Raw genomic sequence first — 22490 nt, forward strand, 5'->3', positions numbered from 1 at the left:
ATGAATGAATGAATGAATGGATGGATGGATGGATGGATGGATGGATGGATGGATGGATGGATGGATGGATGGATGGATGGATGGATGGGAATAAATTCTTGAATCACTGAATTACAGTGAAAACAACGTAACAATAGAGATAAACTCTCATGTGTTTCATGCTTCCAATCACAACACACCATCAACTTAAAACTTAAGACCTCTCCATTCTGCCAAAAAATAAAAAATAAAAAATACAAAAATAAAAATCTTCACATCCTACAATATAAAAATGGCAAGAACCAACATGATCCTCCAAAGTGAGCTCAGCCTTTGTGCAGCCTTATTTTGCTTTTGTTAAATTCTTCCAGTTAATCAGTAGAAGAGAGGATGAGACATGGTGCTGCAGAGAGGTAGAGGTCAGATCAGCAGCTCCGTGTTCGTCCTCTGTTGGGCCCCATCATTACCAACTCATTATCCACCTCGCTGCAGGGGAGGGGAGAAAAGACACACCACTGACTTCTCTCACACACACGGCGAAAGGTGAACATCCCGGCATAAAATCAAATACCTTCCCCTCCATCTCTTCTCTCTAACAAACCCATCTTCACAGCTCTCAGACCCCTTAGCCATCTGCAAAGTAATAATTATGCATACTGTTATAACTGTGCATAATTTATTAGAAGTGCTAATAAAAATTCAGAATATGATAAAGTGGTCATAATGGGAAGTAATAAAAGCCGGGAGCAAAAAAGAGGAAGGAATCTCGGAGATGTTTAGATAATAAAAAGTGATGTTTAATGAAGGCCCTTTCAAGATGATGTCGAAGAGAGACAGAAGCGTAGGATGAGGATCTAATATTAGAAATGTATCTGCCTTACATAAAATATCTGCTCTGGGACTTATGGCTGCAGCACTGTGGTACAGGAACCCCCCAGTAAATAACACGGGTTAGAAAACATTGCATGGTGCAATTTAACATAAGTGAAAATAACTTTTTCACTTCCTTGAAAGTTCTTGTTCAAAATACAAAATCTCAGCTCCAGTTGGATGAAATCTTTACTTCTAGATGTGGATTTTCTTTTGATTTGATCTAATAGTTTTAGTAGCAGTGGATTTGAAGCATAAAATGCGATCAGAACCTTTTATTTCAGCTTTTGATTAATGTGTAGCTTCAGGTTCATTGTGTTCTTTGCAATCAGGACTTTGAAACATTGGCAGTTTTGAAATTGAGACATTTTTATATCTGTGGGAAAACCATTAGGGCTTTGCAAAGCCTCATTACTCCAGCGCCTCTCCAAGTTCGTTCTCCCAATAAATCATGAGGACAAGGTTGCGATGCAGCTACGGTTATTCTGAGTTTTGTCGCAGTCTCCAGTTAAACAATTAAAATCCAGCATTCAAGGCACAAAAATGTTTACACCCTTTATACATCTCGAGAAAGTTAGGTTTGAACTTTACTTACTGCTAGTTTAAAAGCAGCCAAGTTAATGCTACAGATGTTCAGAACTCAGATCGGGAGCCTACTGAGTGTTTAAATACCATTACAAACCCAACGCTGTAAAGATAAGACATCCTTTTATTGAGCTATAACTCTCCTGAACGACGCAACATTTGTTGCCTAACAGAACCTAAAATACTGTATCACCTCTAATGTTTCCTCTCTGAATCTGTTCGACTCCCTAAGATGCCGCTGAAGGTCGCAAGCTTCATTAAGCAGAGAAGTCAGACTTTATGGTGTCCTTACCAAGGACTGCATTTAGAGAGAGACACACCAAGCAACAGCAAGTATACAACAAAACCCTTTAAAGCAAATCGCTTTCATGCAAAACATTACAAAGTGCAACATGAGACCGACACAACTGTACTCTCGTTCTACGTAGCAAAAGTTTGAATCCAATCATTTCACAGTTAGGGTTCGTTCCTGAATTGAAGCAACCACTATATCCTCTTTCTGAGATCATTATATCTTCCCAAAAATGAATTTACAGCAATTATTTTCTATCTTTGAAATTGCGTCCTGGGCATAACGGTAGCAGCATGTGTTGCAGAGGATCTAATCGAGTTAAGCAGTTCTTCATTATATATTATTCAGATGTGCAAAATAGATTAGATTAGCAGAGTTGATGTTTTATGCCATCTGTGTGGAATGAATAGTCTTCAATGTTCTCCTATATAAGTTGATAAATAGGATTTTAATTAGAGGGTAAGTATAACGCCATGAAATGACTGAACACATAAATACATGCGTTTACATTCAACTGTTTATTTCAGACAAATGAGTTTGATCAACAGTGCAATTATATATCCTCTGCTATGCAATGTCAGCTTTGTTTGCAAAACTACAGAGGAATAAGGGAAACAATGGCAAAAAAATTAAGTTGTTGCAAAATTTTGGAACAAAGAGCAGAAAATACACAATCGTTCAGGAACTACAACTAAATAACTTACGCTAAGAAGTAGCAATAGGTCAAGAAGCACAATTAATCCTGTTTAGTCATTTTGTGATCTTTCTCTTCCCTAAACTTGGTGTTGAAACTGTTATTCTTCTGACTGAATCAGACCTGGATTGCAGCCGTAGTAAAACTCACCCTCCACAGCGATGACTCCCAGCAGGTGCAGCATTTTGGCGGCACCACAACACAGCAGAACGATGGCTATCGTCTGTAAGCTGCTGTCCCTCTGCTCCTCTCCTTCCATTCTCATCTCTCACTAATGACAACTTCACATAAAGATAACCAAGAACAAGTAACTTTGGAACAGCCCCCATGAACTTTGAGTCGCCATGAGGCTCCTCCACTGCTACAGAAACATCTGCACTCCTCTGCTTCTTTTTATCCCCTTATCTCTCCATGTCCCCGAAGCGTCTCCCTCCCATGTCCCGACCTTTTCTCCATCCCAGTAACTCTCTTTCTGTCCCCCTCAACCCTTTGTTCTCAGTCTTATTACAGTCTCTGTGTCCTTCACTGCTTCGAGCTGTATTTTAACTGGAGGGTCCACTCTGTTCTGCACAGTGACACTGATGAATTCACCTTCAGCTGTATGGGGTCATTTATCTGCGTGTTCCCAAACAGATCAGCACTAGATTAATTGCTTCCCATTTACATACGGTCATCTTCACTGAGCAGAAACTATTTAGATCAAAGTGACATTTCTGACTAAACAAGCTGAAGTCTTACTCTACGGTGTGTATTTCCTTTAAAAAAAAAAATCAAAATACGTGGTGATTAAATTGACTGAGCTGCAGTTGTTATGGGGTCAATCTAAACTGGCAACAACATGAAACTTCTAACCACCACCAGGGGGCAGCACAAACCAACACACCGTCAATGTTTGAAGCTTGACATCCAGCCAATGTCTCAGAGAGAGAAACAAACCAACAGTTTATTTTATGATAAATTATTTGTTCCTAAAATATGAAGCTTACATGGTAGAGCTACAACATCTTGCGCAGGCGTCGATCAAGCTGTAATCTTGGATTGGAAAAGCCCATAGCTTATTTAAAATACTTCAAACATGAAAACCAAATCAAGTTGGATCTGTTTTTGCACAATTAAACTAGATATTTAAAGAAGCTTTGATTAAGGGTGTGATTTTACATTTGTGGCATTTAATTGTTTTGGTTTTACATGCAAAAAAGTTCAGTGTGAAGAAACGCCAACACTGCACTTCAGCCTGAACACATTGTGGAGTCAGTTTCCTGCCATGGGGATATGTTGGTTCAGCAGTGCCAGGGAACCTAGTCAGAGTTAATGGGAAAATGTCTCGAGCCAAGAACAGGGAAACTTTGAGACCCGGGAGGTTCAGCATCCAGTCAAACAGAGACCCTAAACACACAATTTGATGGCTTAGATCAACAGGTTGAAACTACAGTCCTCAAAGTGTCCCGCAACTTATCTCTGCTTCAGCACACCTGGCTCCAATATTAGCTCATTAGCAGATCTCCAGAGACCTTGACGTCGTGCTAATGAGGCAGCTTCACCATTTAATTCAAGTGTTTAGGACAAGGGACACATCTACAAGTAGCAGGACACTGGCCCTTAAGGACTGGAGATCCTGACCTACAGTCAGATCTCCATCCAGTCTGACTGAGATTCAGCCAGTTTGCAAAGACGAATGGAGAAAAAACAGAAACTTTGTTTTGCATCCATCTCTACAAACAAGCCAGCTGTTTTCATTCGGCAACCTCCAAAGACGCTCACTGGTAATCTTCATGTTTCATCCTGCTGTGGTCTGACAGTATCTCACTGTTTAGAAGCTTGGCCCTTGTAAGTTGCTTCTTCAGCCAAATGAGTACATGAAAATGTTGATGATAAAAGGAACCAGAAAAAAACTCAAGTGAAGCTTCCATCATGCTGCCTGCAGGGGGCTCTGCTGCACCACAGTCATCACTTACTTTAGGCTCCCGAGTTACAGCTACAGACTAAGAAGAATTTCATTTAGATGAAATATTAACATTTAATCTTTTTTCATGAGACATTTCAAATAATATTAATTAATGTGAGCTTCACATTTAATGCTAATTACCATTTCTCCCATTCAGGTTGTAAACTGAAGTTACTAAGCAACACCACTATTTGACAAGATGCACAAACACAGCAGATGAAGATAACCTCTGCAGTCAAAAATGCATGCTAAAGCACAGAGCGCCACACTTGGTCTAAGAGATCAGTTACCACAAACAGAACATAATCATATAAGGGTCACATCTTATATGACGTGACACTAAAATCTAACCTTTAACATCATATGGTAGGGGATGTCAACTTAGCAGAGGACAAACCAGGCTGAATGCAGTTTACTGTGCTGCAAAATGAAAAGCTAATTTATGACCACTTGTTGCTTTAAATCATAAAATAGAATATTTGCAAACATTTGCAATACAGGTGTCACAATCAATCAATCAATCAATCAATCAATCAATCAATCAATCCATCAATCAATCAATCAATCAATCAAATTTTATTTGTATAGCACATTTCAGCAGCAAGGCATTTCAAAGTGCTTTACATAATTAAATTAAAAACAGAAAGAGATTTTTTTTAAAAACATAAAAACATCAAAAACATTGGAAAGAGATTTAAAAAGAAAAAAATATATAATTAAAACGTAAACAGTGAGAAAGAGAAATAAAAAGCTGTAGAATTTTAGTTGAGACGCCGTCAACTGGGACTCCAACCCTTTCGGATTTTAGTCAAAACGCTGTTTGACAAGGACTCTAACCTTTCGGTCACAAGGTGTGGGAGGCTTGCTACCAACAGAACCATCAGGTGTGTTAATGCTACTCTGTGCATTACAGATTTGACTTGGTGTGGCATTGATTACACCATTGAGCCCTGAAGGAATTAGTTATTTGTTGACAGTCGAGTGCTACAGTTGCCTGAGAGCCACCGATTTGCTCTGAAGGACTTAAAGGCCATGCAGGATAAAAACAGACAAGAGTATTCGGTTCTGCAGTTAAAATTTACACTGAGATGGTGATTTACATAGAATTATGAAGTGAGCAAATTGCTGTCCTGATAAAAAAATGTGTCTGGGACTCTGGGTGTAATATTGCAGATTTATTGGGAGTTTCCTTCCTAAAATATTAAAGAAATGTTTTTTCATAATAGGACATAAACATAATAATGATCCTGGTCAAAACCTCTAAAGTAGCTGGAAATATTTAATGTTATGCAACTCAATAAGTGAAGATGAAAAGTCACATATATTTTGAGTTTTTATGAACATGAAAATTGTTTCACCAGTGCATATGAAAGGCAAACCTGTCTACAGATTAAAAAAAGGATAATGTTTTATAACATAAACAAGGAACCATTTCAGCCTTAGAATCATATGAAACAGCTTACGAATTAACCTACAAATCAGCTCAGTCTCAATTACAGATATTTGTTCCTGAGGATCGAAACATGGCTGTTAACTTAGTTGTTATTTATAAGTTGTACTTAGGTATGAGTGTGTTTGGATGTTTGTATGTTGGCCTGTGATGAACTGGCAACCTGTCCGGGTTGTAACCCCACCTCTCACCTAAAGACCGCTGGAGACAGGAGCCCTCCACAACCCCGCAAGGACAACCAGGTACAGACAATAAACGGATGGATGTTTTTTTTTGTGCTAGAAAATTCTGAAGCTGGAAGTGTAAATGTAAAAAAATAAATACCGTATTTTCCGCACTATGAGGCGCACCTAAAAACCTTCAATTTCCTCAAAAGCTGACAGTGCGCCTTATGATCAGGTGCACCACATATATGGACCAATATTGAGCCACAACAAGAAACGCGCGGTGCATGCTGGGATAGTTGTCAGAACGCGGGCATTAATAAAGTTTGACTGACCCATCTACCTACCGACCATCTAGAATCAGGTCGTCTACAGGTCATTTAGCACCACGTTCTCCACAACATGCTGTGCACGAACCGAGAAGGGTGACCATCGTCCGGCCACGCCCGGGCCAATCGCGGATGGCTCTCCTCGCCAACCGGAGTTGGACAGTTTTGTTGACATTCCCTTTAGTGCAGCTCCATCTAGTGGATGCATAACATAACTCCAGCCTCTCCTGTAGCATCTATTCTATGCGCCTTATAATGCAGTGGGCCTTATATATGAAAAAAGTTTTAAAATAGGCCATTCATTGAAGGTGCGCCTATTAATTCGGTGCGCCTTATAGTGCAGAAAATACGGTAAACAAAAAAATCCCAGCAGAGCTTTTGTGATGCTGAGAAAAATAGAAGAAAACAGAATATGAAGAGACAAAGGGGTTTGTGTGTGGGAGGTGGTTGTGAAACTAGAGATGGATCACATGAATCAAAGTTGTGATTTCAACACAAACAGCCCCAACAGGTGTAGCTTCAAACAGACGCTTGTTTTCATTCTCTCAGAAATCTTGCAATCAAATCATATAGCTTAACAAGTAAAAGACACAAAATACAGGTTTACCTCCAGATCTGCACTTGTTTTGTTGCTTTTTATAAGAGCTTTTTTTTTAATCATAAGTTCTGCATCAAGTTGGATAATCTTCCCCCCTCTCTCTTTTTGATTTAATACTACCTCAACCAAGCGTAATTTTCTTTAAATGTGAATAAAGTAAATTGGGACCAGCTGCTTATATATCTCAGAAAAAAAAACTCATCTGTGCATTTTACTTAAAATGCAAAGTGTAGGCCATATTTTATGTTATACTTTTATGTTTTGAGACGCGTCAACACAAAAGCTGCTCTTACGCTTTTTAGTTAAAGGCATCTGCTTTAAAAATTTGCAAAGTGGAGGCTTTATTGTTAGCACCAGTATTGCACTACATTAATATTCATTGCTAAATAATTTATCATATTGCCACTGCAAACAAAAGTAACACATTTTCCTAAAAAAAGTTCTGACACTATCTAGATAAATGAGTGGAGTTTCACAGCTCAATGCAAACCATTACTGCTGATGTTACAGTTTTTATTAAGGTTAGCAGGTGCAAAGTGAGCTAACTTTTTCCAGGTCAAGGAAATGTTTGTAGAGCAGGAAAAACTCAGAGCAGCTTCCTCCTGTCATACTTTAAAAGTTTTAAGCCTATTTAGATAAATGTGGATGCCGGTTTCCAAATGGGGAGAAATTGTGTAAGTGTGCATCATCTACCAAACAGTTCGATCAATGTATGGATTTCAGTGCCAAAAAAGTGACAATTTTTAGATTTAGTACATTTAATTTTTACAGAAAATCTGTTTTCCAGTATTTGATCCGTCAGTCATCACTCTGATCAAGTGAAAAATTAACGGCTCATCATCACTAGTTAGTCCTTAGCATAATTTATGCATTCAATCCAAGTCTAGTCGTTCAGCTACGAAAGCCTACAACCTTCATGCAACTTTAAATGCACCAGTAAAATCAAAAGCAGGACTTTGGCTTGATCCAGCCTGTTCAAAATGAGCAAGAAGATAGTTTTTAATGACGTATAACCGCAAGAATATTAAATGCTAACCCTCATATTGCATCAGTTCTTGCAATAAATTTCTAATCACATGGGTCTCTACTGAGCACTGAAAGACCTAAATAGTGAACCATTTTTCCACCAAAATGGCTGCAAAGCTTCAGATTCAATATGACTCATGAAGTTTGGGAGCTTTTTTTAATCTTGTGTATTATGCTCTTTTTAATTTTGAAGTTTCAGAGTGTAACAACAATAAATACCAATAAGGACATACGGATATCATGAAGAACTTTGTTTCAGTCGGTATGGAATGGATTTTCATCATTTTTATTGCTTTTAAATACACCATTTATATCTATTTGCAGCTGCTCCTTTCACACAGGAGAATCGCCATGTTAAGGCATAAAGGTTTTGTTCAAGAAGATCAGAAGGGACGGCTGCGGCTCGGTGAGGAGAGAAAGTGTCTGGCAATCAGAAAGCAGAGAGCCTGATGCCAGATTCCCCTGCTACATGTCAAAGTGACCTTGGGTAGGACACTTAACCCCATTTTGCCAACCAATCTGTGATGCATTTGTACCCCTTACGAGTTCAGATGGAGATGGGTGAATGAGTCCTGTGGGGTAAAAGCGATTTAAATTCAGTCCATTTGTAAAGCGGCAGAAAAAAAAAAGAAGAGAAGTCGATGACATAACGGCTTTTCTCTGCCAACGTTCAGCTCTGTGGTTATATTAGACATCATCAGCTTGTTTTTCAGGTGGGAATCTCTCCAAATGTTTCCAAAGTTAACAAGCCTCCCTCTAAACACACAGAATAATTATTCAACAGGAGGTTTCAGAACCAGACACATCTGCAAACTGCTCAAAATATCTTACAAAAAACATCTTTTTAATCAATGGGCTCAGTTATGGGGATTCTTGTAATGCAGTGCTGCTGATAGTAAAATAAATTACTGTTAAATAGGTAGAATCAATTCAATTCAAGATAGATAAAAAAAAGCACGAGTGGTGCAGGGATTTTCCAATATCCCTCACACAGACTCCCTTAGGAGAATGGATCTTCTTCATTTAGTTAATGTATTTGAGGTCTCTGTCTCAGTGGCTCTCATACCTCCAATCCTACGAATTAAATTACTTGCCAGTTAATCCACGGCTGTCAGACAGTAGTGCTTGGGGCCCTTTAATTGGCTTTTGTGTAGCCTGCAACTCAAGAACTGGACAAATCTGGCCCTTCATCACGGTGCATGTATTAAACGCTTAAATGTTTTTGTTAGGCCCTGTTTCCTGAGTGAAAAAGTTTGTTTCACTAATTTCTTAGAAGAAGTGTTTTTACAATTTGATTCTCACAATTAAGAAAGAGATACAAGCTTTTACAAGCAAAGCGTGTTTCCTTCAGAAGACTCCTCTTTATATATAAAATGCTGAGTTCTTGTAGGTCATGAACAAGGTTTTCATTTAACAGGTGCGATCTAGAAACTTGCATGATTCAGGCTCTGAAACAAGAACTGCAGACCCGAGAGGAGCTTAAATAAATCTAACCTAGAAAGCAAAACTCAGAGCTATCCTTTCATTTGCCACATTTCACAACTGTAGCACATTCATTTGCTACAGTTTTCTGTCACTTTGATGCATTTCTCGACTCATTTTGCAAAACAGTGAGTGCATTTCTCAAAACACCGTGGATTACCTGCAAAAAAGCCGGTCTCTGTCTCAAAAACCTTAGTTAGTCTCTCAAAAGTAAATATCTGTGCCAGTGAACATGTCAGTGCCTCAGAATGACAAGTTTTTGTTTCTCTGTGTACAAATGAAGCAGTCAAATTGATTAGTCATGCTGTCAATAGCACAGTGTAGTCTGGAGGGATAATTTGATGTAAACTATGGTTTAAGCTTTGATGACAAGTGTTGTAAATTGTAATTGTGGGAGGTCAGTGGCAAGAGATTGCAAAAGATTTTATGATTTCACTGTAATTTGTTGTCAGACCATGTCTGACCAAGAGAGAAATGTGAAAGTAGAAATGTGAACACAAGATGGTCTCCTTAAGGAAAACTGTACATCTTGTGCTGTAAGAATTACGGAGCAGTCTCTTTTACTTTCCATCTCCACGCTGAGGCTGAGGAAAAAAAAAATCCTCTTTGTGGTTAAGGAATGAAGAGTAGGGCGAGAGGAACTCCATCAGGATCTTGTTGTGGGTTGCAAACCATTCCCTGATGATGTTGGAGTGATGGAAACTGACACGTGTCCTTGGCCCCGTTCTGCCTCTTCCTCCTCACTCCTCCCCCTCTTCTTCTTCTTTCTGGCAACTGACCTTCCCCAAATTCTTGTCCTTCCACTATCAGAAATGTAACACTGTGATGTTCTCTGGTTATGTACGCTCTATAAAAGTCTAATGGAAATGTGTATCATGACATCATGCTTGAGCATTTTGCATGCAGAAAATTTATGCTCAACTGTTGAGGAGGTTAGGATTATTCATCAGAACAGCATTTTGATCAACAGGACTTAAGCGACTGAAACTGTAGGAAAAAGCAGAGAATTGTACAGAATCACTTGCATGGATTTACAAAAGCATTTGAAACGTTTTCACAGAAATGAGAAAACTGCCTTTTTGATGTGCTCAAGTGACAATGATTTGAAGATTGAACAAGTAGTTTTGAGATTTCCAATTCTGTCCTGAGAAATGCACCAAAGCGACTGAGAAACTAGTAAAAACTGTAGCAAGTAAAAACAGGAAAGCTTGTCGTTCAGCTCTAAAAACCCCTGAAATCTATAAGCTCCTCTTTCCGCAGAACCTTTTTGCTCAATTTATCACAACCTGAAACTCACATATTTTCCCTTCTCCTGCTTGCTACTATTTTTTATCCTTGTCTTATCTCTCCCTCTGCCAAACCTCCTCCTCAGTTTTCCACTATGCCGCGCTCCTCAGCCTTCTCATCCTGAGTCCTGTAATCCTTGCCAGAGAGTTTGTCATTTACATAATCTGAATTAGCCTAATCTGCCATCCTGGCCCACGGAAATGGGCTGCTCTTCAAGAAAGTAGCAACTCCTCTGGCCGTGAGCTTCTGGGACGGCGCGAAGTATGCATTGTAAAAATAGATTTTTATTTGCAGCAACAGTATTTGGGGCTCATAATCGTGCTCCATATGGCAAAAACTGTATAGTGAAGTGTGTCGATTTCCACAGAAACAAATCCAAGTCAGGAGTTCCTGCCTGGCCTCTAAGGGAAAGTCCAGTGACTCGCTCACACAGACACGCTGAACACATTACTTCAGGAGTCATTGAGAACCAAAATATTATGCAAATAAGACAGTTTGCACTCCCCTGCTTGTGTGTACACACACATCATCACCCCGTGAAGGAGAACTGAAGCGCCGGAGGGTAGCTGCAGCTTTGCGTGTTTGCAAAAGACAAAGAAGAACACACAATGCCACTTCCTCACATATTAGTGTGCCACTGTTGATTATGTTTGGAAAGAGTGAGTCAAGTATAGCCCATTTAGGCACACTGAGCAGCGTGCCAATAGCGTGATTTTTGAGTAAACACACGTCTAGACTCCAACTCTGAAGGAATACATGTGCACAAATACAAACTGCTGGGATGCCAAGGGATGAAGATGACTTAATAAGCACTCCCACCAGTTAATGAGAGTGTGGGTGATGGAGGAAAAGGAGTCGAGGAGAAGAAGGAAGACAAAAAAAAAGAAAAGGGGGGAGAGGTGTTGTGATAAGGAGGACTGCAGGAGCAGATTGTGTTGGCAGCATGTGAGCAGAAGAGTGGCAGAAAGAAAAATAAAGGGAAACAAACATGGGGAAAAAATTGGAGTGGAAGGAAGAAATGAGAGAAGCCACAGGGAGAAAGAGCAGAGCAAGAATACAAAAACGCTACGGGAAGCAGGAAAAAGCAAACAGTAAAATGCAGGAAGGGAAGTATGGAGTGACAAGTAAAGAGAAGAGAGAATGGAAGGAGCGAAAACGCTCTGCTGCAGGGATAAAGTGAGGAAAATTCACAAGGGAGGTGAGGATAATGCTCCCCAACAACTTCTCCAGAGATGAATTCAGGCTACAGCAAACAAACCAGGGTGAGAAAACATAATCAAAAGGTTAAGGAAAGCAGTCTGCATCAGATAATAAAAAAGCTCAGAGTATCTGGCTTTTAATCTCGAAATAATACAATCGTACGCTCTCCCTCTCTCTCTCTCCCTCTCTCTCTCTCTCTTTCTCTGTCTGAGATGTGGTCATTGTTGTGATCCTGGGTAACCTATCCCCAACACCACAGAAATAATGTCTCTGTTTACTGCCACACCAACCCTACAAGGAGCTAAAGCTGCAAACAACTCAACACCAGAATTACAAACAACCTCCAAACAGCTCCAGCTTCATGCCCCGTTCTGTCACGTTGTCGCACGACCAACGTGGGGGTAATAAAAAGCCTTGTTTTCATTTGCACAGAGTCGGCTTTCACACTTTTGCACACCGCGAGGGTTTCTACAACCACCTCTTTTTTTTTTTCTTCAAAATAGCAACAAATTACGCCTTCCCTTTTTTCACACCCTCAGGGAAGGTGTTTGGGCTTGTGGTGGAGGAGGGAAAAAAAAAAAAAGGGCTTATTCAAGAGATCAAACCAGCCATATGCGCTCACTTGGAAAATATCCTGTGTGGTCTAATTTGGACTGAAAGCTGATAACAGCCTGCCTGGAGACATAAGCTTAAATGACTGCTCACTATTAACAGACGATATTTTAGTTCTGGCACTGATTCCCCCCCCCCACTCCCCCTTCTTTATTGTGCTCATTCATTACTGCTACCAGTTTGGACTTGTTCAATATTTTATGAGCATAATTTTATGTGAGTTTATCAAAATAATCAACGAGGCCAAAAAAGCGTTCTCTCACAAGCAACAGGTTTTTACGAGAGGATGCCACTTCAAGGCTAAACTGCAGAAAACCATCTGTCGTTCTGTGTATTTTGCTTACTTAGGGAAAGCCCCCAATCTCATCACCCCCCCACCTCACCGAACCCTCCCGCCCCAAAACCCACATCTTTTGTTGCCATGGCTACCATGCTTCCAAGGTAACAGCAAGACAGAGAAGAAGAGTGTGAGCAGAGTGACAAATACCTCCGACATGTGTGTTTACCAGCACTAGCGCTTGTATCCGTGCACACAGCCAGATAGAGTAACACACACTCAACCAGGTCGCTGTTTCACTTCTTACTGGCGATTCTTCAGCACATGGTGGGCTCCATTAACCATCACACCTGAATGCTGCAACTTGGTCTTCAGACCAATGAATAATTAACAGTGAAATATTTAGTCCTACAGCGTGAATGAGAACGCAGACATTAGTAGAGGAAGTTGCAGCACCCCACCTCTTCCCTAGTGGTAGATTAAGGACGTTGCAACTTCGTGCAACAGCAACAGAAACGGCAAACAACTAAGACGCCAACACGTCTGTTGTTTTGCTAATGTGAAAGGGAGATATTAAAATGAACTCATCTTAAACTGATTCCCCGTAAGTTGTTTCTATAAACACGTAAGCGACCAGTTAGAAAAGTAAAGTTTAAAGCCCAATTTACACTCTCAGATTTTACTGAAACGTCCTTCCTTGGTGACCGTTTGATCCAATAATATCCATTGAAAAAGAAATATGCTGACATCACAATCACATCTGATCAGGATCCAGCAGAACAACGGGATTTTCACTTCCTTGATCCCAATATACATGCACTACTGAGAACGAGAGCAAATCAAAAGCAACAGCCATTCTTCAAAGAAATGACAGGACTTGATGTACCACAAAGCCACCTTCATTTCATCATAATTAGCAAAACAACTTTTAAACATGGAAAAATAGAAAACTGTGACAGCAGTTTTTGAATAAAGAAGTTGCCCCTTTGCACAGGTCAACTATGGCATTCAGTGCTAGAAACTACAACAGTGATAACATTGTTGTAGCTCGTTACATATATCTATCTCGCTTGGTCCCAATTTAAAAAAGCTTAAAGCTAATTTAAAAAAATCACAGCCAAAAAACAAGAGAAAAACAAGTTAAAACATTGCACGATGTTTAGCCATGCTCAGGATCTTGTTTTGAATTTTGATTTCATGCTATGATGCATTCAAGTTGCCTTGGAGGGTCAGACGTCGGATTTGGGAATTATGTCAACATTTAGTTGGGAGTTTTTTGAAAAACCAGTTGGATTAAATATCTTGAACTCATTCATTTTTCCATTCAAACATGAACAGAACATGTTCATAGATAGAAGACGTACTGCACTACTTGTACCTGAGATTTAATGAGATACAAATGATCAGAAGAGTTGAAAAAAAAAAATATCTGCAGCTTTCACAATGGTTCATATGCGTGGCAGGCATTTTGGATTGTGAACTCCAGGCTCCAACATTTTCGGTCTAATTTCAAATCTTGGGGGCCATTCTTGTTTGTGTTCTGACAGGGACTTTAGAAAATCTGATTTATGAGAAAGAAAGTTAATGTAAAGGCCACCTGCTGGTTTAGCCGAGCTAAACACAGTGTTTTTGGTTTGATTACCGGTATGGATGCTGATGCTTATAATCCGGTGATTTTGGAAACCATTCTGGCAAGTAATTAGTGTAGTAACTGCGTTTAGTAGTTTTTAATTCTGGTGTTGATGAGTACAGTGCCTTAACACTGCAAATCAAAAGCCCACAAAGTTATGGGAAGTGTGTTGCAACAGATTCGTACCGACAGTAAATGAAGCAAAGCAACATTTAGAGTAAAGAACATTAGATCAGAATATGTTTAAATACAGAGAGAAACGTCAGTCTTCTTGGTGCAGAACAAGGCAGAACATCTGCAAACACGTCAAACCGAAACTTCACTGTTGGATAAACAGATGCACTGTTTCCACTTTCATTAAATATTTTCATTATTATTCTCACTTATCTCAACATATAAACACCAGTTATTAATCTGTGCAGTGCTGCTTGCACATCCACACTCTATGTTTAGGTGTCTCAACTTTAAAGAGGGGAAAATCTGAAGTTTCTCTGCAGAAATATTTAGCTGCATGCATGAGTTCCTGCCTGCGTGTGGGTGAGAGATTGTGCATGCACGCGTTTTGTGTTTGTGTGCGCTTCCTCACCCCTGGATGGCCTCCTCTGCTTGGTCTGCATGGTCAGCGTGCCAACCACAACCCCCATGTTTGCCGCCGTCGTTGTGGAAACAAGTGCGTCTGGATGCTCAAGTCTATATTTCTTCGTCACGTGTTTCGGACGGCTACAGCACACACTCCCGCACCCTCCTTCCCTCCTCTCATCCTCCTCTCCTCTCTCTCTCACTGGCTGCTCTCAGCATTAAACCCTCACCCCGTCATCCTTTCATGCTTTCTCTCTCCATCTCGCAACGCTCCTCCTCGTGCGCCCTCTCTTTCCCTCTCTCTCTCCCACCCCTTTTTCTCCTCACACCCCTCCCCATTCTTTGTTTTTCATCAGGGGTTGTTCTCTCTCTCTCTCTCCCTCTCCCTCCCTCCTTCATTCCCCCTTTTCCTCGCTCTCCATACATCTATCACAAGCCCCACTGCTGGAGGAGAGCATCAGTAATTCAGCATGAAATCAGCAGGATGTTGATTCACCAAATTATAAATTAATATGAGTGTACCCTTGATATGACAATACTGAGTGACTCACTCTGCATAAGAACAACATACACTCCGACTCCCATTACATTTGTCCACCTAAAAGCACCTGTTAGCGTCTGATGGAGAACAAATATGCAGATAAATTTGGCATTGAATATTGATTAGAGAGGAAGCTACAAACCGCGGCGTGACAAATAAAAAAACATGAGGCTGTGACGTAAATTATAGAAGTCCCTGACTGTTGGCTGCATTCTTTATGAAAAGGCCACTTCAATCTATCAACACCTCCTTCACCTCCATCCGTCACTCCTGCTCATTCGTCCACGATGCCCCAACAGTCTCATGCACACCAGCGAGACGGATAGAGGGACCTGGAGTTCATGTGTGCCTGGTGGTGGATTGACTTTGGAGGCAGAAAAAAAAAAAACGGCAAGAAAGAGAGATGGGCTGAAAAAAAAGGAAAGAAAGAAACGCTTAAAGTCAAGGATGTGAGAAGAGAGGGGGATTAAGAGCAAGAGGAAGCTGCTGAGACATTAAATAGGACAGAAATAGGGGGATCAAGACAAGTATCAGATAATATAGTAGGAGTGTGCGCTCTTGACAGTAAGAGCTAAACACACAAGACGGAAACATTTTGTTTTACAGTCCACAGAAACTGGAATGCAGCTCCTGCTGCAAACACAGTGTGAAAGTCTTCATACGCCTTCAACTTCTCCACGTTCCGCCTCATGATAACTTCAGCTAATACATGATAGAGAATGATTGTAAAGTGAGAAGAACAGGATTCATGATTCTCACATTAACTTCTGGTATTTACTTTGTGTTCTTGTTCATAATGCATGAACTTTTTAAAAATTCTAACAATAATCTCTAAGGGCGCGACTATTAGAGCCCAGTTTATGTCCCAGGATTTTAGATTAATGGGTCAGTCTTTTTACATCAGTATCCAGGAAGTCCTACGGAGCCTGGCATGGACGGTCTGGCCGACCTGCGGATTGGACTGGCTTCGAGAGAATTACACAATCGGATTGGGATCGAGGGGAGATACCAAAGGCTAGGTCAACATCTCTGGCTCTTTTTCATGTTGGTCATGCTGTTTCCGGGGCCGTTTCTGCTGTGTGAAGGATGCACTGTCCTGCTGGGGGGAGCATCTGCCATCAGAGTTTTGCAGCCATGAATGGATCTGCAGCATTCACATTGAACAGGAAAGATACAAACATCATAATAAAAAAAAAAAAGCAAGAATTTTGAGATATAGAAAATGAGAAAATTATAATTTCTCAAATGTTTCCTTCTTCTACAGGACACGCAGTACTGCAAAAAATATATATATATATCTACCTGTTTACCAACAAAACAACTGTTTTGTTTGTACTTTTTTTTAAATATATAGTTCATTAAACTACTTTTATTGTTACTGAGTAAAAACAAAATGTCATTTTCAAACAACAATTACAATTATGTAAGTAAAATATAAAATTTTTATAGCATTGCTGTCCGAAGCAGTGTTGCCACCTTTTGATTAATCAAATCATCAATTAGCAGTGGTAAACCACTTGTTGTTTCTGAAAAGCTGAGTCCAATTTCAAAAGTCTCAGTCACGTGTAATAACTGACAATCCTGTAAAATCGATAAACCACTTAAACAGAACCAGTCTGGCAACACGAAGCAGGCCAAAACAACCAAAACTTCAACTCCATTTAAGTCACAAAAAACGTCTCAGGGATGATCAGTGGAAGGAGCTCAGCTATGAGCTTCATGGCAAAAGCTGCAAATATTAATGCAAATAGGATTTGCAAAAGAAAAAAAAAATCTGTATTCATGGAGGTATTCTAATTCTGAGGAAAGAGATTAATTTAATACAATTTGGAATAAGGCTGTAGCATAAAATGTGGAAAAAGTAAATCACAGTAGGTCAAGGATCAGCCCATGTGTTCATGGACCTCCGTCTGGGTTAAATTATTTTGTGATTACCACTTGACTTTTGGCAACCCCCCTTATGATCCTAAATAAATTAAAATGTCCAACTACAGCATTGGTGCAGCATGTCGAGAGGCCTTGCTTATGCACATCACAGATCCTGCTTCATTGGATTTTCCACAGAGGTTCCTGACAGAAAATTCAGCGAAAGCCAGATTTAGATTTTTTTTTTCAAGCACATTTCTAAAAACCCGGATGTGATCCACCGACAAAAAAATGTCAAACTAATGGCTCACTACAAGTGGAAAAAGGTTCGAAATGCATGAAATAAATAGTTTTTGCATCACACATCCTCATTTTGTCAGACTTGTGTGTGTTTTTATATCTTCTGTAGATGGAAGATTTTTGTCAAAATCTCATCAACAACAAACAGAGCATTGGATTTTAAAAACGTCTTGGATGTTTTTCAGTTAAATGATACGCATTGGAAAGCTAAAAAGGCACAAATATGAAGCCTTGCTGTAGCCGGACAGTTTAAGATGTGAAATGATGTCTCCGTATGCCAACTGTGCAACAATGACTCAAAATACAGTTTCAAAGTTTCAGATTTCCAAATATTTTATTTTATTTTTACAAACGAAGCACGTCTGCTTTCACAGCTAAGTTTTCAGAAGCCAGTTTTGTAGAGCTGACACACTGATGTGTTAGTTAAAGCCATCTGTTTGTAATAACGTCTTTGCAAATGTAGCAGCTATTCCCGACCAGGACACCATCTTTCAGCGATGGAATCGGGAACCAAGTGCCACTGTAAGGATGCCATGAAGGGAATTAGTCAGAAAAGATTTGGTTTGGTGACTTAAAAATCTGCAATCTGCTGCCGGGAAAAATGAGCTCACGAATTCTCGACTTTGCGCACGTGAGAGAGAAGAGCCAGAACGGACAGCAGTAGGGAGCGATCTTTTCACCCTGCCCACATGCACACATGCTTTTACAAACCCAGAAAGAAGCGCACATATGGTCGCGCATACATGTCCCACATTCACTGACCACGGGTCAGACAGAACAACCGAGGGCTGAGGACTCTGTGGGGACCCGGCGCTGAAGAGTGCGACCACATCCTGCTACGAAACACAAACACACTCCGCTTCCTCTTCCGTTGCTCCCCGTCTGGATTTACCAGCTACCAAATAAATTTCTTCTCCTCTCGGCTCCGTTTCATCTTTAGTCTCATCGCATTCGCGCCTCGCTCTATCCCGCTTTGTGTCTGCTTTAGGAAAACAACCAGCTCACCTTTATCCCACTATCTCCCCACATAATTCCGCACGCCTGTACTGGAGTAATGTTCCTGTCGCTGCAAACACAGTTCCCTGCTTGTTCCAATCTCAAATCTTCATCTCCTCGCAGTGCCTGACAGGCCCATTTCCACACTCTGACAGAAATGTTTCTCCGTCTAGTAATCATTTCAACGTCTGTCTGCAGAGCACAGAGAAAGAGCGAGAGGTTGGAGTCGGTGAGCATGCTTGTTTTCTCTTTTGTGCTTGTGAGCGGAGCATTGGGACTGACTTGTCTGGTGTTTCCCTTACAAGAAAGTGAGTGAATAGCAGCATGCTGTTTTACAAGAACCCCTGTCACACTTTTCAGTCCGGAGACGAGAGGATAAAGCAAAGAGCTCTATATGCTTCCTATATGTTCTGATGGATACAGAAGACAGGGGAAGGAGATGGAGATGCAAACATGCTTGGCTGTGTATGCTGAAGAAGAGGAAGGATAAAGTACGCCGGAAAAGCTTCCAGCGAGAGATTAGGGCGCGATGAAAGAGAAAGAGAAAGAAGTGGTTCAGAAACGAGAGAGTGGGCGACTGGCACCGCAAGATGGAAAATGCAGAAGACGGCAAAGTGGGGGCCACGCAAACACACTTCCAGAGAATAGGGTGGAAGAACAAAGAGAAGGAGCAAAAACGAGGGAGTGAGTGTGAGAGAAAATTAAGCTGTTAAGATTTTTGATTAAGATTAAAACACAAGGGGGAACTTTAGCCCGTCGGCTCAACGAAGTGCGTATAAAGATCTACCTGAGCGCTAAACGGCTCTTTCTTTACTTTCCAAGATTCATCCAAAGAGTTAATTATTCTTCCCAGGGATATAGGACAGGCTCCCGTCAACGCACAAAACCTCTGCAGTAATTCATCAGGGACAGCATGCCTGACAGGAACTTGTTTATTAGGAAAATCCATACCAATATTTATAGGTGCACAGATTACGCCCTACACAGCTGTTTCTCTGTATCAACCCAAGCTTCTTCCCGGCTTCAACTCACATTGATTTGGTATTACATGGAGGGGGGAGGGAAAGACTATAAAGGGCTGAAGAAGAGTTGTATAAATAAATAAAAAGCAGAAGATGAAAAGGAATGGGATACAGACGGGCTGTGAATCACAAAAAAACGTTTCATTTTGCATGCGAGGGAAAAAAAAGGATAACGTTTTTTAAAGGGGAGAGTGATTAAATTGGGGAATAAATGGACTGAGAATGAGACGGCCAGGAAAGATGTCCTTCTTCATGTTAATAGGATTCAACTTTTTAGTGTTACTTAAACAGAACTGTACTGATTGGCATAGCCTTTATGTGAAAATAAAACGGCAACAGGTAGATGATCAAATTCAGACGGGTCTGAAAATGTTAACCAGATTTTTACATTCAAGACGAACAAAAGGACTGCCTGAGCTGAGAAAATTACCTCCAGATCCACTCCTATGAAAAACCTTCAGAAAAACCTTAACGTATCAAAATGTGGCACGAGTGCCACTGGTGGACCTTCAGCTCTGTCCTATATCCCTGGGAAGAATAATTAACTCCAGCTATTTACAAAGTTAATGTCATATAAAGTAGATGTAATGTAGATCTAATCAGCCCAAACAATGAAAAAAAGGTGAGACGTTGAAGAGCGCTGAGCTTCAAACGTTTGCCTCTCAAAAGAGAAGAGCTGCGATGGTTTGGATCAGGCGAGAGGCAGGCAGGACGAGACGAAGAGGAAACATGCAACGAAATAATGAACGAACTCAAGGTTGTCGCAGGCGGAAAATAAAACTAGGAGAAAACATGGAAACTACAGGGGTTTGAAGTGCTGCTGAAGTGTTTGGTGGAGTGATTCTGGTGAGCCTCAGTGAATGATCTGAAACTGGGGAAGATTAACTCCACCGAGGCAGTGAAACAATAGTTTTAGAGCAGAAAAGATGTGTCACGATCACTAATGTCAAGCTGCTACTGGGTAAATAAATAAAACAAAAACACAGAAACACCTGAAAGACTTACTGTGCAAGTAAATACTCGGACTCAAGGTTGAATCAGGGATGACGACAAGCAGAGCGGGGAATATTTCAAGACTTTCTGAGTAGAAACTGACGCAAGTAAAGCTGTGACCACTTAAAGCTGCTTTCAGTTTACCTCTGAATTCAGGACCCGGGTTTGGAAATGACACAAAAAACCATCAATCAAAATTCAGTTTAATGTTTGGCTGATATCGAACACGGGTGGCAGCTGAATCGTTAAGTTACCCAAAACAAATCCGGCTCTGCAATCATCAGATGGATCGATGTTTTGTTGTTTTTTTTTTTTCCATCACATTTAGTGTCACTTTCTCAAAACCTGTGAACATTTTCATGAAGGGATGGTGCAGAGAGCAGGAGTCAAAGTCCTGGGTTCGAATCCTGGCCTGGCAGAAAAAGGAACGATAGTGAGACAGTAAAAAAATGCATGAAAAGGTTTATCTGACAGATAGCATCCATGAAAACGTTTAACGATGTAGACGATTGTGTAAATGAACCATTTAAGTGGATTCCACATGATCAGATAAACTGGTAATTTGCTCTTTGATAACAATGATTATGATCTTGTAAATATTAGGTGTAACAGTTTGCTGTGGTTGTGTGTGTGATTAAACAGGGGAGTCTGTGAATGTTATTCTTTGCTTTTTTTTTAATGGTTGACTGGGTCAGCTGTTAAATCTAAAATGATGATACTGCACTCCTAGATTCCTTTTTGTCCATTATTGCAAAGAAAATGTTTTTTTGTTTTTTTTTTCCTTCTGTGGACTCAGATCGATAGATTTCACTTTTATGTTGTTGTGCACGTTTGGCTGAGGGACTCAGTTGAAATGTCGAAGACAACAATGATAGATGTTCTCGATTTCCTTTGTTTCCTTCCAGAACCAGAACCCATTTTGTTGCGTCTGCTCGCATTGACGCCGTCTTTCCTTCACGATGTGCAACCAGTCAGTCATTTGGAAAAAAAAAAAAAAAAAGATTTGTCAAACAAAGGGTCCTCAGCAAGAGCTTTTAAGTGACATAAAAAAAAAGAAAATAAATCAAAGGTCAGTCTTTGACATCGCTTAAAAATTATTTATTACTGGTGCTATATTATGCAGCCTGATTTAATTTGTTTCCCGCTTCTTTCAGTTCATTTTAATCTGAAACAATCTGTTTAGCATGACATTTTTCATGCTCACAATAACTGCATTTATTTCTACAAGCTGCAGCACTAATTTTGCTGCAGCTCAGCATGCAAACTGAACCATGTAGTCAGAGCTTATCTATGTCCATCAGCAGCACATCCCTCATTGGACCGAGGGCTCACACTGAATTGAAAATGTCTTTAGAAAAACCAAACAAAAAAAAACAAAACAAAAAACAACAATCTGAAAACATCATGCAAATAATATATTTTTCATGGATTCAGCACTTTGATTTTTTTTTTTTCTTGGATAAAAAAACCTGAATGTGGGTTTAATTTGTTACACTCAGACATCAAAAGCTGGGAGACAATCCTAAATAAAACAATCTGCACGATGAGCTGCAGAGTGTGAAAAAATAAAAAATAAAAAATGAGATTCTGAGGTTGTTGTTTCCAAATCTCATCTTTGGAAGCTTATGTATGTACATGCTCCTGGCACCGGATTAACCAAGAGCCCGTTTCATGTCAGCAATTTCCAGATAAAGCTCTTTTGCTGTCCTAATTGGCCATTTTTGTGGACATCTTTTGATGTGGAGGTTAGAGAGAGAGAGTGAGAGAAAAAGA

The 22490-nt window shown here is 40.2% G+C and overlaps 1 protein-coding gene across 3 annotated transcripts in view; it reads right to left on the minus strand.

The window, feature by feature from the left end:
* kcnip1a (Kv channel interacting protein 1 a) overlaps nucleotides 1-22490 on the minus strand; it is a 45898-nt gene that overhangs the window by 5289 nt on the left and 18119 nt on the right. Inside the window, exon 1 of one of the 3 annotated variants that reach the window (XM_007565802.2) lies at nucleotides 15007-15222. The exons of the other annotated variants lie outside the window; for them this stretch is intronic. Coding sequence (XP_007565864.1) covers nucleotides 15007-15064 — 58 coding nt within the window. The 5' untranslated portion in view covers nucleotides 15065-15222. Of the gene's footprint in view, nucleotides 1-15006; nucleotides 15223-22490 lie in introns of those variants that run through there. 3 annotated transcript variants of the gene reach the window in all.

The sequence above is a fragment of the Poecilia formosa genome, unplaced genomic scaffold (assembly GCF_000485575.1).
Source record: "Poecilia formosa unplaced genomic scaffold, Poecilia_formosa-5.1.2 Scaffold183, whole genome shotgun sequence".
Lineage (NCBI taxonomy): Eukaryota > Metazoa > Chordata > Actinopteri > Cyprinodontiformes > Poeciliidae > Poecilia > Poecilia formosa.